The 22,733-nt window shown below is 42.0% G+C and overlaps 1 protein-coding gene across 4 annotated transcripts; it reads left to right on the top strand.

The window, feature by feature from the left end:
* The first annotated feature begins 7,905 nt into the window (after positions 1–7,905).
* On the top strand, positions 7,906–22,483 carry LOC133885035 (TATA-binding protein-associated factor BTAF1-like). 4 transcript variants are annotated; one of them, XM_062324658.1, is made up of 29 exons: positions 7,906–8,096; positions 8,604–8,779; positions 9,103–9,197; positions 10,126–10,346; positions 10,462–10,519; positions 11,153–11,234; positions 12,366–12,712; positions 13,137–13,245; positions 13,340–13,895; positions 13,995–14,127; positions 14,232–14,300; positions 14,582–14,793; positions 15,048–15,288; positions 15,495–15,668; positions 15,770–16,195; positions 16,275–16,712; positions 16,892–17,011; positions 17,092–17,580; positions 17,788–18,326; positions 18,554–19,043; positions 19,215–19,283; positions 19,507–19,611; positions 19,695–19,913; positions 20,005–20,259; positions 20,391–20,440; positions 20,653–20,762; positions 20,843–20,925; positions 21,715–21,927; positions 22,017–22,483. In XM_062324658.1, the coding sequence occupies exons 2-29, from the start codon at positions 8,731–8,733 to the stop codon at positions 22,185–22,187; spliced, it is 6,123 nt and encodes a 2,040-aa protein (XP_062180642.1). In that variant the 5' UTR covers positions 7,906–8,096; positions 8,604–8,730; the 3' UTR covers positions 22,188–22,483. The 4 variants fall into 4 exon arrangements, with proteins under 4 accessions (XP_062180642.1, XP_062180641.1, XP_062180644.1 ...); XM_062324657.1 differs by having other exon boundaries at positions 8,599–8,779; XM_062324660.1 differs by lacking the exon at positions 7,906–8,096 and adding an exon at positions 8,135–8,308.
* Positions 22,484–22,733: the final 250 nt, after the last annotated feature.

Raw genomic sequence — 22,733 nt, 5'->3', positions numbered from 1 at the left:
ATTCATGTGTGCTCATCCATACCTGACCTAGGGCGTCTATTTTTTCTTCTGTTCATAATAACAAAACTATCCGTATTTGTGCAAATTGGCTTGACTTTTTGTTGGAAAAACAACGGCCATTGACCACGCATGCTACTATTTGATGTGACCATCAAGTTTTTATTTAGTTCCACCGATGATGCTCTGAAATGTTTAACTATTCAGATGTGTTCTTTTTCTAGTTTTGAGAAGCAATATAAGGAGGGCCAGAACAAACTAGCTGTTAGGCCTTGGCGTAAGAAAATATTTATAGATGTTAATTTGCGTAAAGACCAGAAGCAAGCCAGAAAGGATCACACGGTTTAGATTGGATATACTAGCATATCAACCTGTGCGATTGCACAGGATAAAAATTTAGCTTCCAGCTGAATTGTAGATATTTATGTTAATAATGGTTGTATGCTAAGATACATCAGCTATTTATATTTAAATATTGGAATATAAAATATAAATATAATTTTTGTTCATAATATTGTAATCATGTTTATTATTTGTGAATAGATCTAATTTATAATTTTCATTTTATGTGTTATGCAAATTGATTTTTATTTGTTTCTTGATTTTTTGAAATTATTATTATTTTTAATGTCGCCACCGTATCTCATATATTTTTTGAAATACATTATAAATTTTTTGATATTATTTTTATGTGATAATCCGTAATATATTTGCGTTTTGTTATTTTAATTTTGTAATGTTTGATTACACGTATATTTAATTGGCATATTTTGATTGATTTGGAAAAGTGTGTTGATTGCTAACGTAACCTCATATTTTGATTGATTTGAAAAAGTGTGTTGATTGCTAAAGTAACTTTGTTGGACAAAGGGTATAAAAAAAGGAAGAAAAAGTAAGGCAAGAAGTAGTGTTGGGACTCTATGATTTATTTTTTAATCTTCTATGTTGTTTCATCTAGTTGTTGATCTATGGTTACAGTTAGTCAATCAATCAATTCGACGATTGTATGCTTTGTTTTTTTATGAGAATTTCTAGGATTATTCTAGGATTAACATGGAGGCACTAAAATGAGCCTCCAATTAGTAAATATAAGATAAGATGGCAGTCCGAATTGCAATCTAAATTATTTATTTTGCTTAATTGGATTAATTGTGTGTTTACTGTTGGATTAATCGTGTATTTACTGTTGAGGGCGTCTCCTCCAGGAACCATAAGATGACGCTCCCATCTTGTGCTCTTGTGAGTTGATTTTACCCTTCAAATCGAGTTGGATTGATTGGTGTTGCATGATCAAGCTGTTGGCGTAACCTCGCTGGCATTCCTTGGAGTGCTTCCTCTCTGGATCGTGGCCGTTCTAGGACCCGGGTCAGGGAGCTTTTACCTTGCTGATTTGCATCTACTTCCCCAAGAATTCGCACAGTATTGTGTTCTGATTTGACTAGCCGGAAGAATCAATCTATTATTTCGATTTGCCGTGTCTTGCTTTTTTTAATGGTGTCTTACTAAATTGCACGGTCTTTAGGAGATAAAAGGGACGTGGGACGAAGATCTCGAGCCCCCGCTCGACTCACTCCGTGCAGTCTTACCAACGTTCTCTATGCACTTTCCTTGCTGTGTCTTGCTTGGTGGAGATATTAATAAGATAACTGTTGTTTTTGCTGTTGCTATATTATTACTCAATATCCTACGTTATTCCAGTTGCTAGATGGAAGAGACCACACTATTTTCTACTGATTTAATTGGCAATTAAGAGAAGAGGTTTGATACTCTCATTTTGCACCGTGAAAAGAGGGAACATCCGGGACATCGTAAGCGTGTGCCCATGACTATTGCTAGCTGCAGGACAAATCACACTTTACGTCCTTGAAGGGCTTTTCAGGTTAAGAAATGAAAAAGAAAAATAGTGATGAGGCTTTAAGCTGAATTCTAAGTGGGTCAGTGCGACGAAATGGACAGCGTACTTTGCGGTTGCCCAAAGCCGCGGGCAATCTGGATTTTCTGGGTCAAAGTTTTGATCAGGCGATCGATGTGAAATTAAGGAATTCTGTTCGTCGAGATGCAGACGATCGATCTTCAGTCAACTCAAGATTTAAGAGTACGACCCTTTTTCTTTACTTTTTAAGGGAATTTATGTGAGGTGACAAGGTGTTGTGGGTGATAAAGTTGGAGTCAAATTAATTAATATTGCTTCCTCCCATGGACCTGGTCGTATTCGTATGGACTTGCGAGCTGGAGTAGTAACAACTGTCTAGTCTAGCTGTGGAATTAGCCGGATCGACCTCTAATTTTGGCCATGCAGAGCAGTCGAAACTGATAACGGATGTCGCAAGCACGCGTACCCCATCCGATCCGTCCATCGGACCGCGTCAAGCACCCAGCACCAGCGGGCAGGGCAGGTCACTCGGTCTAGTCAGTCCTCAACTCGCTGTCCGTCGTCCGACAATAGCGAGCGGCAAGGAGAAACCTGAGGACATGCTGTGTAATTGGTCATCGATGACGTAAACAGTGAGCTACGGCTCTGCGCCTCAGCTACCTTGTCACACCCAGTTTTAAAGGAAACAACCAGATGTATTCCACATGTATGCTAGGATCAAGTTTTACATACATGCAGCGATATCATTAGTGATAACATAAACTGTGTCTTAAATAACGTAAACATTCCTTACAAAAGGACCCGAAGGTCTGGAAGAAGATACTAATAAGTCTTCAAATAACAGCGGAACACCCATCCATCCACAGGCGTTGTCCGGGGGAAACACCAGCCTAGGACATGGTCTTCAATCAACGCCTTCTTCCTTCTAGAAATCAGCGTCCTCGCCTGGGACTTCCTCGAAGACTTCACCTTCTTAGCAGCATCCGAGGGTAGGGAAAAGGCAAGCGTGAGTACATAAAGTACTCATCAAGTGGAGGAAAAATATGACATGCAGGCTATTGACAAGGAAGAGTCAACTTGGGGATTACTGCGACTATGCTCAGCTAAACCAGACTCAAACAACTTAGCAATCCTATTTACTAGATTTTTATTCCAACAATTTAAGAACATAACTCATCGGATTTCATCCGACTACCAGACTCACCAGATATCCCATATCCGGCTACCGACTCATCGGGAGTATCACCACCCGACTACCCAAAACCAACCCTTAAAGTTCCCATCTAATCCTGAAGAAGTCCAAGCCGCTCTTGACCGTGAGCACGACTGATCGATCAGTTTCTTTACTCTGCAGAGTTTGCATACTTTACCCACGAGTCGTGATTCCCTTTTTGCCTTACACTTCCGGGGTGTATGGCCGGGGTCTCACTACAAGGCTGTTACAAAGTATCTCCACATCTATAAGCACCCACTGAGGTTTCACCGCTAACAGGGATCCCATCCACTGCAGAGGCCCCCTCTTGTGCCACTGAAACAACCATTGGTGCGTACAGAATGTGAAGAACACTAATTACTTAGCCAGGCCGTACCCATATAGGCCTCATGGTTGTGCTGATTTGCCAGGTTACAGGCTCCAAGAACCGGTTCTTAGGATCCCACACAAGAGCGTACACAAACCCTGCTGTGTAACTCCACCACATACTAGCCATCCAGTTGGGATCCCTAAATTCAAGTTACTACAAGATTATCAATTCTCCCAAGTATTTGTTTCATAGTTATTAATCAAAGTTCATAATGATTCCAAACCCTGACTGCACTAGCATTACTACCCTTTTACATGACCCAAAATCCCCAAAAGAGGCTACAAGGAATGGTCACACAAATTCTAGTAAACCTTATTAATGGGATTTCAAAATTAGACAAGCATGCAACTAAGGAAAAGTAAACTATAATGATCTATTGTTAAATCAAGGTGATCAAGGACACTTGCCTTCGTAAGTTGGCTGCTCGGAATCTTCGAAAATTTGGTCCTGAATGCTGGCACTCTGCTATCCTCCTAAAGCCGAAGCACACACCGGAAAGAAATAACAAAACAGCTAAATACATCACACTAAACAGAAGAAACTAACTCTAAAAAGGCTATGAACGGAAAGTACACGCTGCTACGATCTCGGGAGCGTGAAAATCACCTAAATCGGAGTTCGTATGGAAAAGTTACACTAATTCTACTCTACAGGGGCTTTTCTGAAAGATTGCATGGACTAAAATGTAAAAACAGAAAGTTCTAGGGGCTTAATTGCAATTATCCTAAAGTCCAGGGGCATAATTGCAATTATCCTAAAGTCCAGGGGCCTAATTGCAATTTTCCAGAACTATCTAAGGGCCTTTATGCAAAAACAGTGAAGCCTAGGGGTCTCCTTGCAAATTTTCCTAATTTCAGAGAATAGGTGGAATTCTTTTTATACTGAAAATCCTAATTAATGCGCAAGGCTGACATCACAGGCTAACTGGGCTGCTGACTGGGCATCCAAGGCTGACTTGGCTCTACCACGCAGGACAGGAACGCCCACGTGGCACGCTGACGTGTCTCGGCTGCTGACTGGGTTAAAGAGGGACACGTGGCGATTTTCTACTGATTTGCGAAAGGGTATTTTGCGATCTAATCAGGAGCGTTCAAAGAAGATCCGACGGTTGAGGTTGATTGGGGGGGGGGGGACAGGCCGGCGGCGATCAGCAATCGGCGGTGCCGCCTCGGACTTCGCCGGAAGATCGCCGGAGACTCGCTAACTAACGTTGCCGGCTGCCAAACTCTTCGGGAAAAGGTGCAACTGAAGGGGGAGGGCACGGGGAAACTCACCGGAGGCTTGTCGACGGTCGAGGAGGTCTTGGCGGCGGTCGGCGATGACAATGGCGGACGGCGGCGCTCGGAACTCGACGGATTCGCGAATACGGCGGCAGAGAGATGAAATCGGCGGGCGCAGGAGCTTCCTGGGTAGCATGCGGTGCCGGAAAAAAGGTTAGTTGGCCGCGGCAACCTTCGGGTGCTGCTAGCGATGGTGTAGGGCGGCGACGCTTACTGGCGAGCTGAGAGGACTCGGTCCGGTGGCGGAGAGGCGTCGGTGAGCAGCAAAATGAGTTCCCCACGGCTTGGCGAAGCTGGTGGCGCGCTCGGTCGCGGAGGAGAAGGCTTGACGCGGCGGATTGCTCGGCGACGGCGGCGGAACTGCTCGGGTGTTCTTGCGCGTGTGCAGGGGGGGAGAAAGGAGTCGCTGCTGGGAATATATAGGCGGAGGCAGGCGCGGGTTGTTGCATAGGCGCGGCGCGAAAGGCGGGCGGGCGGCGGACTCGGATTCGGCGCGGCAGCTTCGGAGATCAGTTCGGATACGGCGCGCGGGCGGAGCGGGCGCGGCGGGGACGAAGGTGCTGACGGGCGGGTCCCACTGGACAGCGGCGCGCGGGCGGGCTGGGCTGGGCCGCGGCAATAAAACGGGCGTCACATACCTCTTCCTCTCCGAACCTTCTTCTTCCTCTCGATTCTTCTGATTTCCACCACCTCTTCTCCGATCAGTCGTCGCAAGGTTTGTAACAACTGGTATCAGAGTCATCCACCACGATTCCGCCATCGATCGTCATCATCCAGCGCCGTGGAAGACCCTTACGTTAGACCACGGTGCCAGTCCCGCCAGCAGCAGAAGAAGACGTAGGCCATGGAAGAGCAGCTTACGACGTTCTTTCAATCTTACCACGAGGATCGCCTGTAGCAGCGCCAGGACAACTGAGCGATACAGGAGGGCATAGAGTCCTTGCTCTGGAGGCGCGGGTGACTGATCTGCACCAGGTGGTCGACACCAAGTGGAGCAGATCGAGAAGCGTCCGGCGATCTCAGATTCGACGAATAATCTCGATTTCGACACCGCCACGAAATCACTTCATGAGTCTCTGCTGGGAGCAATTCTGTTGGAACCGTGCCCCAGGCAAGTTGGCCACAGCGAGTTGTATGATCACCGGGGATCGGTGTACGGGAGTGTGAGCACTCCGACGCCAACCTCGGTAACAGGTACGCCTTACTCTATGCCGGAAAGATTTCCCCATTCCAATTCAGATACGAGCACCCTCACGCAAATGAGTAACCATTTCAAGTTGGATTCCCCCTGCTTCGACGGTGACAACCCGCAATTTTGGAGGCGACAGTGCGAGGATTGCTTCGACGGGTAGCGACGTACCAATTCAACGGGAACGTGCCCATCTGGCTACAAGCTCAGAAACACACCAGCGGTTGGGAGGAGTGATGTTTACGACTCTGCAATTGTTTCGGGCGAGAGTAATGCCAAGAGTTGATCAGACAATTGTTCTACATGAAGCAGTCAGGTTCGGTTAATGACTACATGGGGAAATTTGAGCCTATCATGCACTCGATTTTAGCACACAAGTCGGCACTGGATTCAGTGTTCTGCACCATCAGGTTTGTTGATGGGCTCGGAGAGGATTTCAGATCTATGATTGTTCTTCACCGTCGCAAAGATTTGGATACTGCATATGCATTGGCTTCCTTACAAGAAAGTGTGTGCATGCTAATGAGAACATGAGGAGACCGAAATGGAGATCATCTCTCTGGTGCTCGAGGTAATCTCCGAATGCCTAGGACTATCTGCTCATCTACTCGGGTAGTAGTAGAGAGCGCTGTAGTGAATCGTCAAGGAGTGGACAGTGCTCAGGCCCTAGATAAGCGTCAATCTGATGACAAATTGGTCACTCTTCGATCATATCGCCGAGCGCGTGGTTTATGCTTCAAATGTGGGGAAAAGTGGAGTCAGCAGAACCATTGTGACACCACTGTTCAAATTCATGTAGCAGCGGAGTTGTTGGAGCTATTGCGACATCATGAACCTGCAGAAGTGGATCAACAAGTGCCTGTAATTGGAGAAGATTCAGATGGGTATAGTCTTGTGTACATCTCTCAAATGACTGTAACTAGAGCTAAGTGTGCAAGGACACTAAGATTAGTGGGGATGGTGGACACTCAAGAGGTGTTGATACTGGTGGACTAGGGAAATTCACACAGTTTCATCAACGCCACTGAAGATAGCTCAGAAGAAAGTGGCCATTGAGGAAATGAGAGTAAAGATAACTAATGAAGGATACATGGATTGTGACAGTATGATCCATCAGTGTGAGTGGTGGGTACAAGGGCAATCATTCAACAGTGATTTCAGGGTTTTGCATCTCGGGTGCTATGACATCATTTTAGGAATAGACTGGTTGTCAACCCAAAAGCCCCATGGTGAGTCAATGGGATCTCAAAAGGTTATCCTTCCAATCAAAGGGGAGAATGGTTACTTTACAAGGAATCACACCCAAATTAGACACATGTCGGTCTCTTTCATCACTACAATTGGAATATTTCCTGAAGAATAATTTAGTGCACACTTGGTTTATCTGACAGAAAGTAGTTTCAGAGATACAGAAAGGTGCCACATCGGCTACAGTGCAAGATCTAGTGCATGAGTTCGTAGACATTTTTGAAGAACCAAAGACCCTTCCACCACATAGACATTGGGATCATCACATTGTGCTCATGCCATGAACTAAACCAGTTAGCATCAGGTCTTATCGACACACACCTGAGCAGAAGAGAGAGATCGAGAAACAAGTCCCTGAGATGTTGTCGGCCGATCTAATCAAGCCCCTTGTCATCTTTTTTTTTTTAGAACACGCCAGAACGCATTATTTCGTTAAGAGGGTGGACAGAAAACTTTATAACATACACATAAGAAGAACTGTAGCTGTCTGATAACCGGATCAAACTAAAGAGAGGAGGGATGGCAATGTTTCTGAAGAAGGTCGAGTCCCTTGTCATCTCTGGACTGTGCATGGGAATTAACCTCAGAAATTACATGGGCCACGACAAAAGCCCATTTTCTGTCTGTCTCTAAAAAAAAAGCCGGAAGCCAATGCAGAGATGGAGAAGAGGCCCATAAAAGCCCAACCCAAATGCCTATATAATAAACGAATCCTGACCCGGTCCCTCCCTCCGTCTTTCCTCTCCTCTTCTCTTCTCTGCTCTTGTTACAGAGGAGACCGTGAGCTCGGCTCGGCTCGGCTCGACTCGAGGGGGCGCGCGCGTGAGCGGATTGGGCTCGCCACCCCCCCGACCCGACCCCACGGCGTCTCTCCCCCCTCCCAGCGCGATCCCCTTCGCCGCCGCTCGCCTTTGTGGCTCCACGAGGTCCTCCACACCCCTCCTCCCCCTCCTCCTCCTCCTCCTCCTCTCTCTCTGGATTTGTTTCATTGAGTTCCACTTTGGATAAGATTGGGTTCGGATTATTGGATCGCCGCGCGGGTGGCGAGCACCGAACTGCCGTGCGCTCGCGAGGGTTCAATCGAGGGCTTCTTCTCTCCCCGTCTCTGCTCCGCGGATGTATGGGGTTTCGTGCACGGGTGATTTCATTACTTAGATTTCAAATCCAATTTCAATTTGACTTCCAGTGACATCTTCGAAAACTTTGGGGACTGTAAGATCTCACGGACAAATTAGTTAGTTCTGCCCCGTGCATGCCGGTTCCGCCTGCCATGTTTCATCATTTTTACCTTTCTTTGGGTGGGTGGGTGGGTGTGTGTGTGTGTGGGGGGGGGGGCGATTCATTCATTTGATTATCACCATGCTATTCTGTTAGCGAGTCGGGCTTCGGTGAGTCTAATTTCTGTTATTTTTCGCCGCTCTTTTGCAGAGCAGGTGTATATGACTGCACTCACATTAACAAGTGGAGGATTTTTTCGACCTACTGCTCACTACAAGTGGTGAAGTATATCGTCCCCGAGTGTACTTCCTCGGATGAAACTTCTGCCACTCCGCATCATTTATGGCTCAGAATTCGTCCCGTCTTCACCGTCTTCTAACATTACTAGACAGTATCCTTGCACCTTCTTCTTTTTTCTTTTCCTCTTCAGAGAATCTATTTCGTTTGCGATATTGCTATCTCTCTTAGCAAATATATTTCTTAATACATTACAGTTTTAAAATGAATTATGGTTCTCTTGACTCCTAGTTTATCCTGATTCTCTAAAAAATTGAAAGAAACTACACCTTTGTTTGGTAAAATATGGAACTTAAATATGCTAAAATATACTAACTCGATGCCTATGGTAAGTGATTCAAATGATCGTGGTGGGAAATCATTTAGGTATTCCTCTTGGCTTATCTATCCATGTGTAATTTCTTTAACACCACCCAGCTGGTTCGACACAAGCCACAAGGTTTGCGGCTGCACGCCAAATTGGAGAAATTGCCAAGTCCCATCCCCAGGAGCTAAATGCGTTGCTAAAAAAGGTACACAGGCGGCACCGCTGCTGTTAGTTTTTCAGCTCTTCAAACTTGGAACCTTTAAGTGTTTGCTTGATATGTTGTGGTGTGTAAGATCTGATTTATGGATAGCTGGAATACCTAACTATTTTAGGTGCTTAAACTCATACCTGTATGATAGTGCAAAGATTGCACTGAGTAGTTATGTTCTGCACTTCTGCTACATTTGCAATTATGTACAAGTTGTCAGATTAAATAGCAAAATTTTAGGACTGTTTGGTTCATGCATTTTCTGTTTGAAGTATTGATTGTTTGAAGAATAATTGGGGACTTGTCCACGTCACTGGTTCTTTTTCTTCCTTCCATTTACAAAATGTGGTTCCCAAAGGGCTGAATATACACGAGGGACATTTTCACAAAGCTCCCCTACACTAGATGAGAATACAATATGAAAAAAATACACTCTAACACGCACTAGTTCCCCCTCTCAAACTCATGGGCAAGTGCCGTGTGGAAGAATGAGAATATGTTGTGACTGGTGGAGGCTCACTGGTGGCAGCCCGGTGGTGGCATGGGTTGGGATCAAGAGCAACTATGCTCTGATGCTATGTTCTGAAATGAACTTCCCAAATTTAATACAGCTCAAAAGACTGAATGTACATGAGGGATATTTGCACAAAACACCCTACACTGGATGAGAATACAATATGCACAATACTGTGACACTGTTGATATGTGATGTCATGTCATGTATTGAATTGAGGTATTGATTGAAGGACAAGTAACAACAGTTTTCTCTTCTATATCTATGATATAAAACATGCTGTCAAGTGATATCTGCTGTAAATATTCTGCCAGGAAATCAGTGATATCTGCTATAAAACATGCTGTAAAGTTATATGCGTTCTGCGCATATTGGTTGGCTGAACTTTATGTTGTTGCATGTCAATTGTAGGTTTCTCAATACACTCGTAGTAAGAATTGGGACACAAGGGTTGCGGCAGCCCATGCAATTGGTGCGATAGCAGAGAATGTCAAGCACACATCGTTAAATGATCTGTTTGCATCTGTGGAAGCAGAAAAACTTGCTTCTGGGATGTCTGATGGAACCGATGAAGCTGGGTCAGCATTGCCACGTGCTGATGCTACAGCAACATCTGATCTTGCTTTTGGAAGGTTTAACTGGCATTTCATTTGAATGCTCCATAATGTTTAGTAGACTTTCCTCTCTTTTTCTGTCCCCTCACTAAAATGGACAATCTAATACTGTTTTCTTTCTATTTTATTACAGCTTTGACATAAATAGGGTATTGGAATTTGGATCTCCTTTATTGGCATCGGGTGGACAGGTTTATTCTTTGTGCCATTAGTTTTTACCCTCGAGATTTTATGAGTACATAGTTCAAGTCCCTAGCCTACCCCAACTTGCTTGGGACAAAGGCTGTTGTTGTTGTATAGTTCAAGTTTCTTTAGGGAACCAGCTATTTTAATATTCAATTCAATTTTCCGTTTTGGGCGAGCTATACTCTTAATTCGTTCTTCCCTAATGTATCACCACCGTTTAATATTGATTTCCCCCAAATTTTTGATGTAATATTGTAAATAGAAAGCAACTGACTTTAATTGCTAAAATCGATTTGATCTCTTTCCCAGCAGTTTTCATTAGGTTGTACGGTTATTTATTGGTAATGTTAATGGTGGGAAAAAAGAGAGTGGACGATGGATAAATGTGGCAACATGATCTGCTGCTCTTCATAATAATAATAATAATATTTTTAGTATAATATGTTTAGTATGTCAATTGGTGCTATACACAAAAGAAGCTCAAATTTCCTCACATGATCTGTACCAGCATGCATTTTGTCAAGTTTCTTGTAAGGGTAAAATTGACTGTTCCAATTCAAATCTTGTCTGTTTCTAATTTTTCTGTTACCGGAACATGTGAAATTTCTAACATATGTGCTGCTTTTTTCGACTGCTAGGAATATGACGTTGCAAATGACAATGGCAAGAATCCAGCGGAGCGTCTAGCTCGCCAAAAGCGAAATCTTCGGCGTCGTTTAGGTTAGTTTTTTCCTTTAGTGAGGCAAAAGTTTACTTGAAGATTTTGAGCATGTTTCATTATGGTTGTTCAGAATCTCGAGACTTATGTTACATATTTCCTAAAAGATTTACTAGATTTAGGGCAATTATTGTGATCTGAATCTCGCAATTTACTTTTATGTATTACTCCCTCTGTCACAAAATTTGACATGCCTACCCCTGTTAAAGAGAAGGTTGGAATAGGTAGTAGTACTTTCACAAGTGGTATAAGGTGGGGAAAAGCTTGATTATTATTGGGCCTGTTATTTTGAAACAATCAAACAAGTCTAGAGGGAAGGGGCCCCTATATTATAAAATGGAGGTTGTAATTTCCACCGATCCCTTTGAAAGTATGTCTTACTTTCAGCCCCAAGCAAGTAGAGGGGTAGGCTAGAGATGAAACCCAACAAGATCCACAAAAGAGGGTGAAAAAGGTAAAAAATAGTAACAGTAAAAGGCGATTGATAGCCTATATCATGGTTCAGGCTTGCGGATTGCTGATTTCCATGCGCTTCTATCCATGGATAATTCTTTGGGGGTATTTTATTCCCTCAAGTCTCTCTTTACTGCCTCCTCCCATGTGGTTTGGTAGATCCCTGCCTCCCTTATATTATTGGCATGCCTTAGTATTCTGCTATGCACCGGTGCCTCTGGAGGCCTCTGTTGGATATATCCAAAGCATATCAATTCTCAACCAATGTTGGACAAACTTTTCTTCAATTGGTGCCACCCCTACCCTATCACGGAGGTTGAAAATATATCTTACTGAAAATCTAGTAGCATAACTTTTAAGCGAGTATCTTGCACCACTGTCATCTTTTGGATTTGCTGAGATTGTGTCTGGGGTTTATATTGAAATGCTAGTTGAGAAAAAGGTAGTAGATGACTACTTGCCCAATGCCTCTTCAATTTTGGATTAGCACTACTGTAGTCAATATAGTTTGCCAGTTCTTTTCTTTTTGCTGAATTATGTCATGCAAAGTATGAATTGTTCCCATATTGGATTTGATGTGCTGTTTCCATCATGCTTTGATGATTATGCAAGGCTAAACATCTTTGCATATACCCAATAGTGTTTGGGAATGCTTATGTTTTTTTTTTGTTCTACCGCAGGACTGGATGTATGTGAGCAGTTTATGGATGTTAATGATGTTATCAAAGATGAGGATCTTCTGGCCCAAAAAAATTATTGGGGTTCAAATGTACAGAATAATGGATTTCATTCGTACAATACTGGCCATAATATTCAGCAGTTGGTTGCCACCATGGTTCCTAGGTATCCCAGGCAGTCTAATTTTCGTTCTAGGCGATTAAGTGCCAGGGAGCTCAATATGCTGAAGCGTAAAGCAAAGAGTAATGCAAAAGATCATACGAAGGCTGTATCCGAGGATGATGAGGCTGCACTAAAAAGTTCTGCATCGTCCAATGGAGCTTCTTCTGACCAAGTTGGTGCACATAATGTATGTGTTATTAGTTATACCGTTTTGTATCTAAGATCTTGTGAAACTCCTATGAAGTGCTTTCTTATATAGTAGTTATGTTCACGAGATATTGTTATTTATTGTTTAAAAAAAATCCTGAAATAATCCAAAGGCTCAATGAAGCTATTTTCTGCTAACTCTTTGACATTTCTAAGCTTATAGATGTAAAAGCTGTAAACCTTCTGGTCCTCAACTTCTCATTATGCAATTGTTAGCCCAAACTTGTATGCCTACTCATGTGGTAGTGTGCATGTGCATGCGTGGGTGGGTGTGTGCCGCCAAGCATGCTCTAGTGTGCTGGCTGTTGTTTTGTTTGGGAATTCATATTAGGCCAGAGCATTCTTTGATGGAGTGATTTGTCTTCGTCTGTGCTTATTTAATCATTTCCGTTCCCTGATTTTAGGATGCATTTGATGCAACTGTGGATGAAGACAATCTTGAGTATAGTGAAAATGGGAGATGGCCTTTTCAACAATTTGTGGATCAGCTTATTCATGATATGTTTGACCCTAGTAAGCTTATCCAACCCCCAAATATGTCCGATACATTATTGCTTTGTCTCATACTGTCTTTCTTACAATCTTTTAACTGGGTGTTGCACATTAGTTTGGGAAGTTCGCCATGGCAGCGTTATGGCCTTAAGGGAAATTTTGACACATCAAGGTGCTTGTGCTGGAGTATATTTTCCTGATCCAAGCTTGCCTTCTGCTGATTTGGATGATAAAACCAACTCTGACTCCCTTAAAAGGCCACATGGTATTGATCTAAATGAAGACGTTCATGTGGAACATCTCGAACCCGTTTTGAAGAGGCATAAGAGCGAGCCAAATCCTTCTGAAATTATGTCCATGGACTATGATAAAGAACTGGTTAATGGTGATTATTCAAAAACAGAGGCAGGTCTGAGCATCGCGCCTACTGTATCGAGTGGTGAGCCAAATTCTGGTTACATAAAAGTTGAGCCGGAGTTCTGTGTTGATGGTTCAGTTGATCCCTCTAAAGGGGGTACAACACATGCATCATTACCGAGTTCTCTTATACATGCTCCAGAAAATTCAAAATTTTCGAAACTGATGAAATTGGCCAAGTACTCATATATGAAGAATTGGGAATTTCTTCAAGATTGTGCAATTCGCTTCCTTTGTGTTCTTTCGTTGGATCGGTATGTTTTCTGGAATTCCAGATAGGTGCTTATATATTTATATATATTTTCTTCTCTTGGTTATTAGTCTTATTTCTTCCTATCTTGTTCTGTTTTTAGCTTTGGTGATTATGTATCTGATCAAGTGGTTGCCCCTGTTCGTGAAACTTGTGCTCAAGCTCTTGGTGCTGTGATGAAGTACATGCACCCTTCTTTAGTATGTCATACACTAAATACCTTGCTGCAAATGCAGGTGTGTATTGTAGTAATCATTTGTGTCATGCTCCCATTTTTCAAAACAATGCACTCAATTTCATCATCTCTCTCTCTCTCTCTCTCTGCTCTTTGTTTTTTCAGCGCAGACAAGAGTGGGAAGTTCGTCATGGGAGCCTCCTTGGAATTAAGTACTTAGTCGCTGTTCGCCAGGTAATTGCTAATCAAATCCAGTGAACTGATAACCTAGTGCAACAATTTGATTCTGTTGTTGTAATCCCTTGTGCATATACCCTGTTAACCATGATAGATAATATGAGAGTGGCTTTACCAGTTGAGCTTGTTGCGAAGCCAAACATTTCTTTGATGTCATTAAAAATTCTGAAGAATATTTTTTTTTTTGTCTCTTATGCTTTTCATGGCTCAAGAGTTAATATCGTTGAACAAATTTGTCCAGTTTGTGAACATAACAATACTGTTTCTTTCCTGACCAGGAAATGCTTAAAGATTTGTTTGACTATGTCCTTCATGCTTGTAAAGCTGGTCTGGAGGATCCGGATGATGATGTCCGAGCAGTGGCTGCAGAAGCCCTGATCCCAGCTGCCACCTCTTTAGTTAGACTAAATGATCAAATGCTGCATTCAATTGTGATGTTGCTTTGGGATATATTGCTTGACCTTGATGATCTAAGCCCATCTACAAGCAGGTATTACGTCAGTCATGTTTTCCTCATGTGGCAAGTATAGATGTTTGCAGAAAGTTGAGGACAGGCTAAAGATCATGTGGTCCATTCACAACTGTTGTTTTGTCTTCTGAAATTGACCTCCTATTACAATTATTGCTGTTACGGGAAAAAATTCTTAGTTGTTTGTTGCCGTTTTATTCCTTTTAAATGGACGTTATTCATATCACAGTAAATGTTTTGTTTAGCTCATGTCCAAATTTCTTTATCCTTTTCAGTGTAATGAACTTGCTAGCAGAGATATATTCTCAAACAGAGATGGTACCAAAGATGCTTGGCACAGCAGCCTTAGGGGAAAGGGGAGAATCTGATCTAAACAAAGTGACTCAAATTGCTGAGCAAGAAGACAGATTAACATCTAGTGAGAACCCTTATGGTCTAGCCACACTGACACCCCGACTGTGGCCCTTTATGAGACATAGTATTACTTCAGTCCGGCGTTCTGCCATACGCACACTGGTATGAGTTACTAGGATTCAATTTGGTTTAAATGTGCTGTTGTATCACGCATTCACCCAACTTACAAATTAATTGAATAATCAGCAAGCCTCAAGAACGGAAAACTGCAGTTTTGCTGTCAGCTTGAGTAATGATGTGTTTATTACAGGCTTCTCCATGTATCTTATTGTGCTTTCTTAGTTAATGTGAAGTTCCATTTTTTTTAGGAGAGGCTTCTTGAGGTTGGCAACAGTAGGAGCTCAGCTGGGGTGACCCCATCTAAATTCTGGACTACATCTATATTAGGTGATGCACTGCAGGTTGTCTTCCAGAACCTACTTCTGGAGTCAAATGATGAGATTCTTCAGTCTTCTGAAAGGGCTTGGAAACTTCTACTTCAGGTTATTGATGTTCTATTGCTAATTTACTAAATGCACATCAACTTAACAATCTGGTCTAGCATACAATGCATTAACTAACAAAATCATCTCAATTATTGTAGTGCCCTGAGAAGGACCTTGAGTCTGCTGCGAAGTCATATTTTAGTAATTGGGTGCAACTTGCCACCACTCCATATGGTTCAACGTTGGATTCCACAAAAATGTTTTTACCAGTTGCCCTTCCACGAGGAAGTCGTTCTAGAGCTGCTGCAAAGATCAGATCTGCAAGGCTAGAAAATGAAAGTACAAGAATGATATCTTTTGGTTCTACAGGTGGAAGTACTTCACATGAAAAGCATTTCGATGTCCCCTCAAGTGTTTCAAAGATCATTGTTGGGGCCGATTCTGACAAATCTGTTACTCATACACGGGTGCTTACGTCAATGGCCCTTGGGCTTTTTGCCTCTAAGTTGCCAGTAGGCTCTTGGCAAGTTGTTCTTAGTCCACTAGCGAATAATCTCATGTCTCTCTCAGGTGTCCAGAGACAGGTACGAGATGGCTCAATAGGGCAAGCATATTGATGTGTTCAATTACTTGTGTTGTAATATTATGTTTCTGTTGTTCCAGGTGGCTTCTATGGTTATTGTTTCTTGGTTCAAAGATCTGAGAAGCAGCGATCCTGTCTTGGTGGGTACATTGTTAGCTTTCTTATCTTCTGTGAAAGAGTGGCTGCTGGACTTATTGACTTGCTCTGACCCTGCATTTCCTACAAAAGATTCTATGCTTCCATATACTGAACTTGCAAGAACATACACAAAGATGCGCAATGAAGCCTATAGTTTGCTCCAGTCGATTGATTCTTGTGCTGCTTTCAAAGATTATATTAACAGCTTAAACCTTAATGTTGACGTGCTTAGTGTGGATGATGCTATTAACTTTGCTTCAAAGCTTTTGTTACCTTCTGATTCTGATCTTCCTTCCGAAAGTGAGAAAAGTGTCCTGAATAACATAGAATCAGCAAAACAAGGCCTGTTGTCCACATCAGGCTATTTGAAATGCGTTCAGGTATGTGGTATTTTCTAAGTATTGTGTCTCTCAAATTTCTGTTGCAATGCTAAAATGCTTAGTGTTGCATTTTTCTAACCATGATATTAGTTTCCTGATCAATTTATTAGCAATAAGTTCACCTAAGCTTTGTTTTTTTATGTTCTTTTGAAATAGTTGTTTCTTATGTTATTGTGCAGAACAATTTGCATGTGACAGTTTCTTCTTTAGTGGCCTCTGCTGTAGTCTGGATGTCAGGTTTGCCTGGCAAGTTGAACCCAGTCATTTTACCTTTGATGGCTGCCATAAAAAGAGAACAGGTAAATCAATTTGCTTTCTCTTGTGATCATTATATATTTCTACCTTAGCCTTAATGCTCAGATGATTCCTTTTCATCCAGGAGGAAATACTTCAAGATAAAGCTGCTGATGCACTTGCTGAGCTCATCTTTAGTTGTGTTGGCCGCAAGCCTGGTCCCAATGATAAGCTAACAAAGAATATCTGCACATTGACATGCACTGATGCCAGTGAGACGCCTAATGCTGCAGTTATCAACTCAATGCAGGTTATTGAGGACCAGAATTTGTTGTCAATTGGAAAGCGTTTTAGCAGTCACAAATCCAGGGGTCATATGACTTCTGGTAGTGAAGATAGGTCAAAAATGGAAGGATTTATAAGCCGACGAGGATCAGAGTTAGCTTTCAAGCATCTTTGCGAGAAATTTGGATCATCATTGTTTCAAAAACTTCCCAAGCTATGGGATTGCCTTACTGAGTTTCTTAAACCTGTGAAAACTGAAGATGGGACTCTTAAAGATGATCTAAGTATTGCACAGCTAGGCAGATCGTGTGAGGATAAGGACCCGCAGTCGCTCATAAATAATATCCAGGTTTGTTCCATTTGGAATTAGTTTGAATTAATTGTCTTGGGTAATTTGGATTGAACCACTATGGTTTCTACGCTTATATTGTCATGTCAAAGTCAAACCAATGTGCTACACTAACTTGTATCTCGCTATCAATAACTGTAAGCTGGATTAGTTGCCCTTTCAGTTTTCTGCCTACCTTTTTAATGCCATTTCTGGTTCTTCTTGCAGGTTGTTCGTTCAATTACACCTCACTTGACTGAGCCGTTAAGGCCTCAACTGCTAAGTCTCCTTCCCTGCATTCTCGGGTGTGTGCGTCATCCTCATGTGGCTGTTAGATTAGCTGCTGCAAGGTGCATCACATCAATGGCAAAGTCATTGACTGATGATGTGATGGTAGTCGTGATAGAAAATGTCATTCCGATGCTGTCTGATTTATCTTCTGTCTGTGCAAGACAAGGAGCTGGGATGCTTTTGAGCCTTCTTGTTCAGGGTTTGGCTGTGGAGTTGGTTCCTTATGCTCCTTTCCTTGTTGTTCCTCTTCTGAGGTGTATGAGCGACCCTGATGGTTCTGTTAGGCAGACTGTGACTCACAGTTTTGCTGCTCTGGTTCCTTTGCTGCCATTATCGAAGGGTGTTTCATTACCAGGTGGACTAAATGAACGGTTATCTAGCAGTGCTGAAGATGTGCAGTTTCTGGAACAGCTCCTTGACAACTCCCAGATTGATGATTTCAATCTCAACATTGATCTCAGTGTTGTATTGCGAAGGTTCATATCTGATATAAAAAGTTTTTTCATCATATTATGGCTCTGTGATGCAATTGTTTATTCGATATAGACAATAGTATGTTAATATCGTAATATGTGTAAAGAAAATTATTATAATGAATATAAAATTTTGTTTGTTTCATATGTTGAAATATACTGTGCTCCATTGTGCAATCTCTCAGTTGTTGGGTTGATGCTTATTTAATAATGTATGGTTGGCCATGCAGGTATCAGCAAGAAGGGATCAACTGGCTAGCATTCCTGAGACGTTTCAAGTTACACGGAATTTTATGTGATGACATGGGACTCGGTAAGACGCTCCAAGCGTCTGCTATTGTAGCAAGTGACATTGCTGAATCACGTGCACGGAATGATGACAAAGATCCAACATCTTTGATTATCTGCCCTTCTACATTAGTGGCCCACTGGGAATACGAAATAGAAAAGTATATAGACAGCTCAATCATGAAACCTCTTCAGTACATTGGTTCATCACAGGACAGATTCATGCTCCGTAGTCAATTTGATAAGTTTAACGTAATTATAACATCATATGACATTATACGCAAGGATATTGATTTTCTTGGGAATATGTCTTGGAACTATTGTGTTCTGGATGAAGGGCACATAATAAAAAACTCAAGATCTAAAATAACGTCTGCTGTGAAACAGCTGAAAGCACAACACCGCCTTATCTTGAGTGGCACTCCTATTCAGGTAAACTTTACCTGCAATTGCAACTCTTGTTGATATGCCTTTTTCACCATTTCATTCCTTTTTACATTCCTGTCTTGATTTTACTTTCTGTGTTCTCTATGAATAAGAGTATAAGACCGTTGAATTTATAGTACCTTGTCTTGACTTTGACACATTACACTGTAATTGCAGAATAATGTATTGGAGTTATGGTCTTTATTTGACTTCCTTATGCCTGGGTTTCTCGGGACAGAAAAACAAGTAAGTTGTGTTTTGGATACAAGTTGCAACATGAATTCATTCTTCCTCACAAAACTGAAAGCTAAAACTTGTACCTTAGGCGAAAATAAACTGATTTGCACTTTCCTGAAGAGATAAATGCCTACTTTTGGCTAAAGTACATGTTCTCTCTTTGCATCTACCTTGGTCTATTATGGTCTGAAGTATTTTATGATGAAGCCTAAACTAAAGTTGTTCTGGACAGTTCCAAGCTACATATGGAAAACCATTGCTAGCAGCTAAAGATTCAAAATGTTCAGCAAAGGATGCTGAAGCTGGTATTCTTGCAATGGAGGCGCTGCATAAGCAGGTTTTTACTATTTAAAATTGATTTCAGAAATAACCATATGATGTCACCTTTATTTATAAATAAAGTTAACCCTGCTATACCAGGTCATGCCATTTCTACTCAGAAGAACAAAGGATGAAGTTCTATCTGATCTTCCAGAGAAGATTATCCAGGATAGATATTGCAATCTCAGTCTATTGCAGCTAAAACTCTACGACAAATTCTCCAGCTCCAATGCAAAAGAAGAGATTTCAACTATAGTAAAAGCAAATGAATCAGAGGTTTCTGCTTCTCAACCAAAGGCAACTCGTCACGTGTTTCAGGTGCCTTAGTTGAATATCACTTTCTTGTTTATTCATTTCCAATTTTTAGTTCATGGCATTGCCTTCTAACTAATTTGCTTTTGTAATGCAGGCATTGCAGTACCTTTTAAAACTTTGCAGCCATCCTTTACTTGTAACTGGGGAGAATCCCCCTGATCATCTTGTTGATCTTCTGAAAGAAATAGGTGTGGGGTCCGGTGTCGAGCTTCATGAGCTTCAGCACTCGCCTAAGCTTGTTGCTCTTCAAGAAATACTTCAGGAGTGTGGTATAGGGTCAGAAATATCAAGTCCTGATTCTTCGGCAGCTTTTGGGCAACATAGAGTTTTGATTTTTGCTCAACATAAGGTATTGAGTTTATCAAAATTGTTGACCTCCATCTTTTTATGCTTGGCCTTTCACTCTTTCTTTCGCTCTTTCATCCTTGTATGAATTAATTTTTTTTTTCTTGTCTTACGAACCAAGTTCCTTTCCTTCAGGCTTTTCTTGACATTATTGAGAAGGACCTGTTTCACTCTCATATGAGAAGGTAGTTCTACGATATTTTATTTCATATGTTGGATGCGCACTTAGAATTCATTTTTTTCAATCAACACTCCAATTCGGCTACATTTGTTCTGTGCTTATGTATCATAATATTCTCTTTTGCCACCCATTAGAAGACCACATGCCTGTGGCATTTGTTCTGCTTGTGCTTTTTTGGTCAAATCATCTCATTAAGGAAACCCTGATGTTTTGAAGTGTCACATATTTGCGGCTGGATGGCTCTGTTCAACCAGAGAAGAGATTTGAAATTGTCAAAACGTTCAATTCAGATCCAACCATTGATGTGCTTCTATTAACAACTCATGGTAGGTTTAGAGTACTGGCCTACTGGGGCATTGCTCCTTGATATGTTGGAAAAGCATGTTCTGATTTTGTCTTGTTGCAGTTGGTGGTCTTGGCTTGAATTTGACATCTGCTGACACATTGGTCTTCATGGAGCATGATTGGAATCCAATGAAGGATCTGCAGGTTGGTTTTGCATCTTTTTCATCACGATGAGGTCTTCTATTCGTATTAGATTTTTGCTATGCTATTTGTCTTAATGTTCTTTTGCTGCATTATCCTCCATGAAAATAATACTTCATTTCACAATCTAAGTCCTAGGCAGCACCGATACGGATATGTGTATCGGTATCGGACCTATACAGATACAGGGATACTCCATTTTCCCAAGAAACCCAATACGTGGATACGTTTTACTATTTTTTTTAAAATGTGAGAAGCAAAGGGAAATCAATTTTCTACTTAGGTGTGGCATACTGCTGCGCCTCCAATTCCCACTTGTATCCAGCTAGACGTGGCCACTAGCTAATAGATCGGCACGCGGCGGCGGCATGAGCTTCACCTATCTTCCTCATGCCATTGGGGTTGGGCCCCTATCCTAAATGTATCTCACAAATATCAAAGGTGTATCCATATTTTCAATATTTATTTTTATTCGGATACTCGTCGGATACGTATCCGTATCAGATATGGTATCTGATACTGATATGTGGGCCTTTGCACGTATCGGTGTTTGAAAGTCTAAGTCAATTTTTCTTGGAAATTGTCGTTTGATGACCAAGTGTATTTCCATTCTTCACCCTAGTTTAATGCTGTTAAAGAGGTTGACTTGTAGTAATATGTTATTTGATGGAAGTATGTGCAGTCCAATGTCATTAATCACTGCTCGATTCAGTGCATCCTTGGTCTGTGTGCATGATCTTTTTGGCTTGCGGTAATATCCTGAAATGAAGTAATACCATTCTGCTCTTATAGGCGATGGACAGAGCACATCGTTTGGGTCAAAGGAAAGTGGTGAATGTTCACCGTCTCATCATGCGTGGTACCCTTGAGGAGAAGGTGATGAGTCTGCAGAGGTTCAAGGTGTCAGTTGCCAATGCTGTCATCAATGCTGAGAACTCCAGCTTGAAGACAATGAACACTGACCAGCTACTTGATCTGTTCACATCTACCCCCGCTTCGAGAAAAGTAACCCCTTGGGGCAGTTTATTTTTGCCAGTTAGAGAAACTCGTGCAATGGCTTGTTTTTTTTAATCATTTCTCTCTCCCATATGCAGGCGTCGGTCCTCCCAAGCGTTTCGAGTGATGACCAGAGTAAAGATTCCAAGAGGAAATCTGGTGGCAAGGGCTTGAAGTCCATTATGAACGGGCTGGATGAGCTTTGGGATCAGTCACAGTATGCCGACGAGTATGATCTCAACCAGTTCCTGGCGAAGCTCAACGGCTGAACATAGGATCACCAGCTCGTGTACAGTGTAAAGGAAACTGGGACGTGTGATCTAGGTTCGCTGATTTTGTTGCCAACCTCAGGAATTTCTTTTGTTGTTTCTTAGGGAAGGAAAAGAGAAGATCGCAAGATCAAATGCGACATGGCTAACTTATAGGTGGCTGAGATTACGATCTCAATTTTTGTTTTTGTTTTTTGTTAAGAGGATTAGGGCTGGTAGTCAGAAGCTGTAAAGTTTTTAAGGAGTTGTATACATTCTCGGCTTATCTATAGTCAAAGTTGCAGCTCCTTACATAATTTCCTTCTTTAGTCGTGTTTTCTTCAATGCTTAGCTCAATGTTCTGATGAAGTTCTGATTGATGTTGTATCGTTTCTACGAGACAATAAGAAGGATCATGGAAGACCTTAGCGTTTCACATGTAATGAAGAGAGGAGCTTCCTCGGGTGTGCGTTTGGCATTATCTGCTCTGTACAATGGCATGGGTGTGAAATGTTTGGTCTTTTTCAGCCTGTTAACAACACGTATCACTTTGAACCACATAGTTTG

This window comes from Phragmites australis, chromosome 11 (assembly GCF_958298935.1).
Source record: "Phragmites australis chromosome 11, lpPhrAust1.1, whole genome shotgun sequence".
In the NCBI taxonomy this organism is placed as follows: Eukaryota; Viridiplantae; Streptophyta; class Magnoliopsida; order Poales; family Poaceae; genus Phragmites; species Phragmites australis.
Note: the sequence above shows the minus strand (reverse complement) of the source record. Positions and strands in the feature narration are given on the sequence as shown.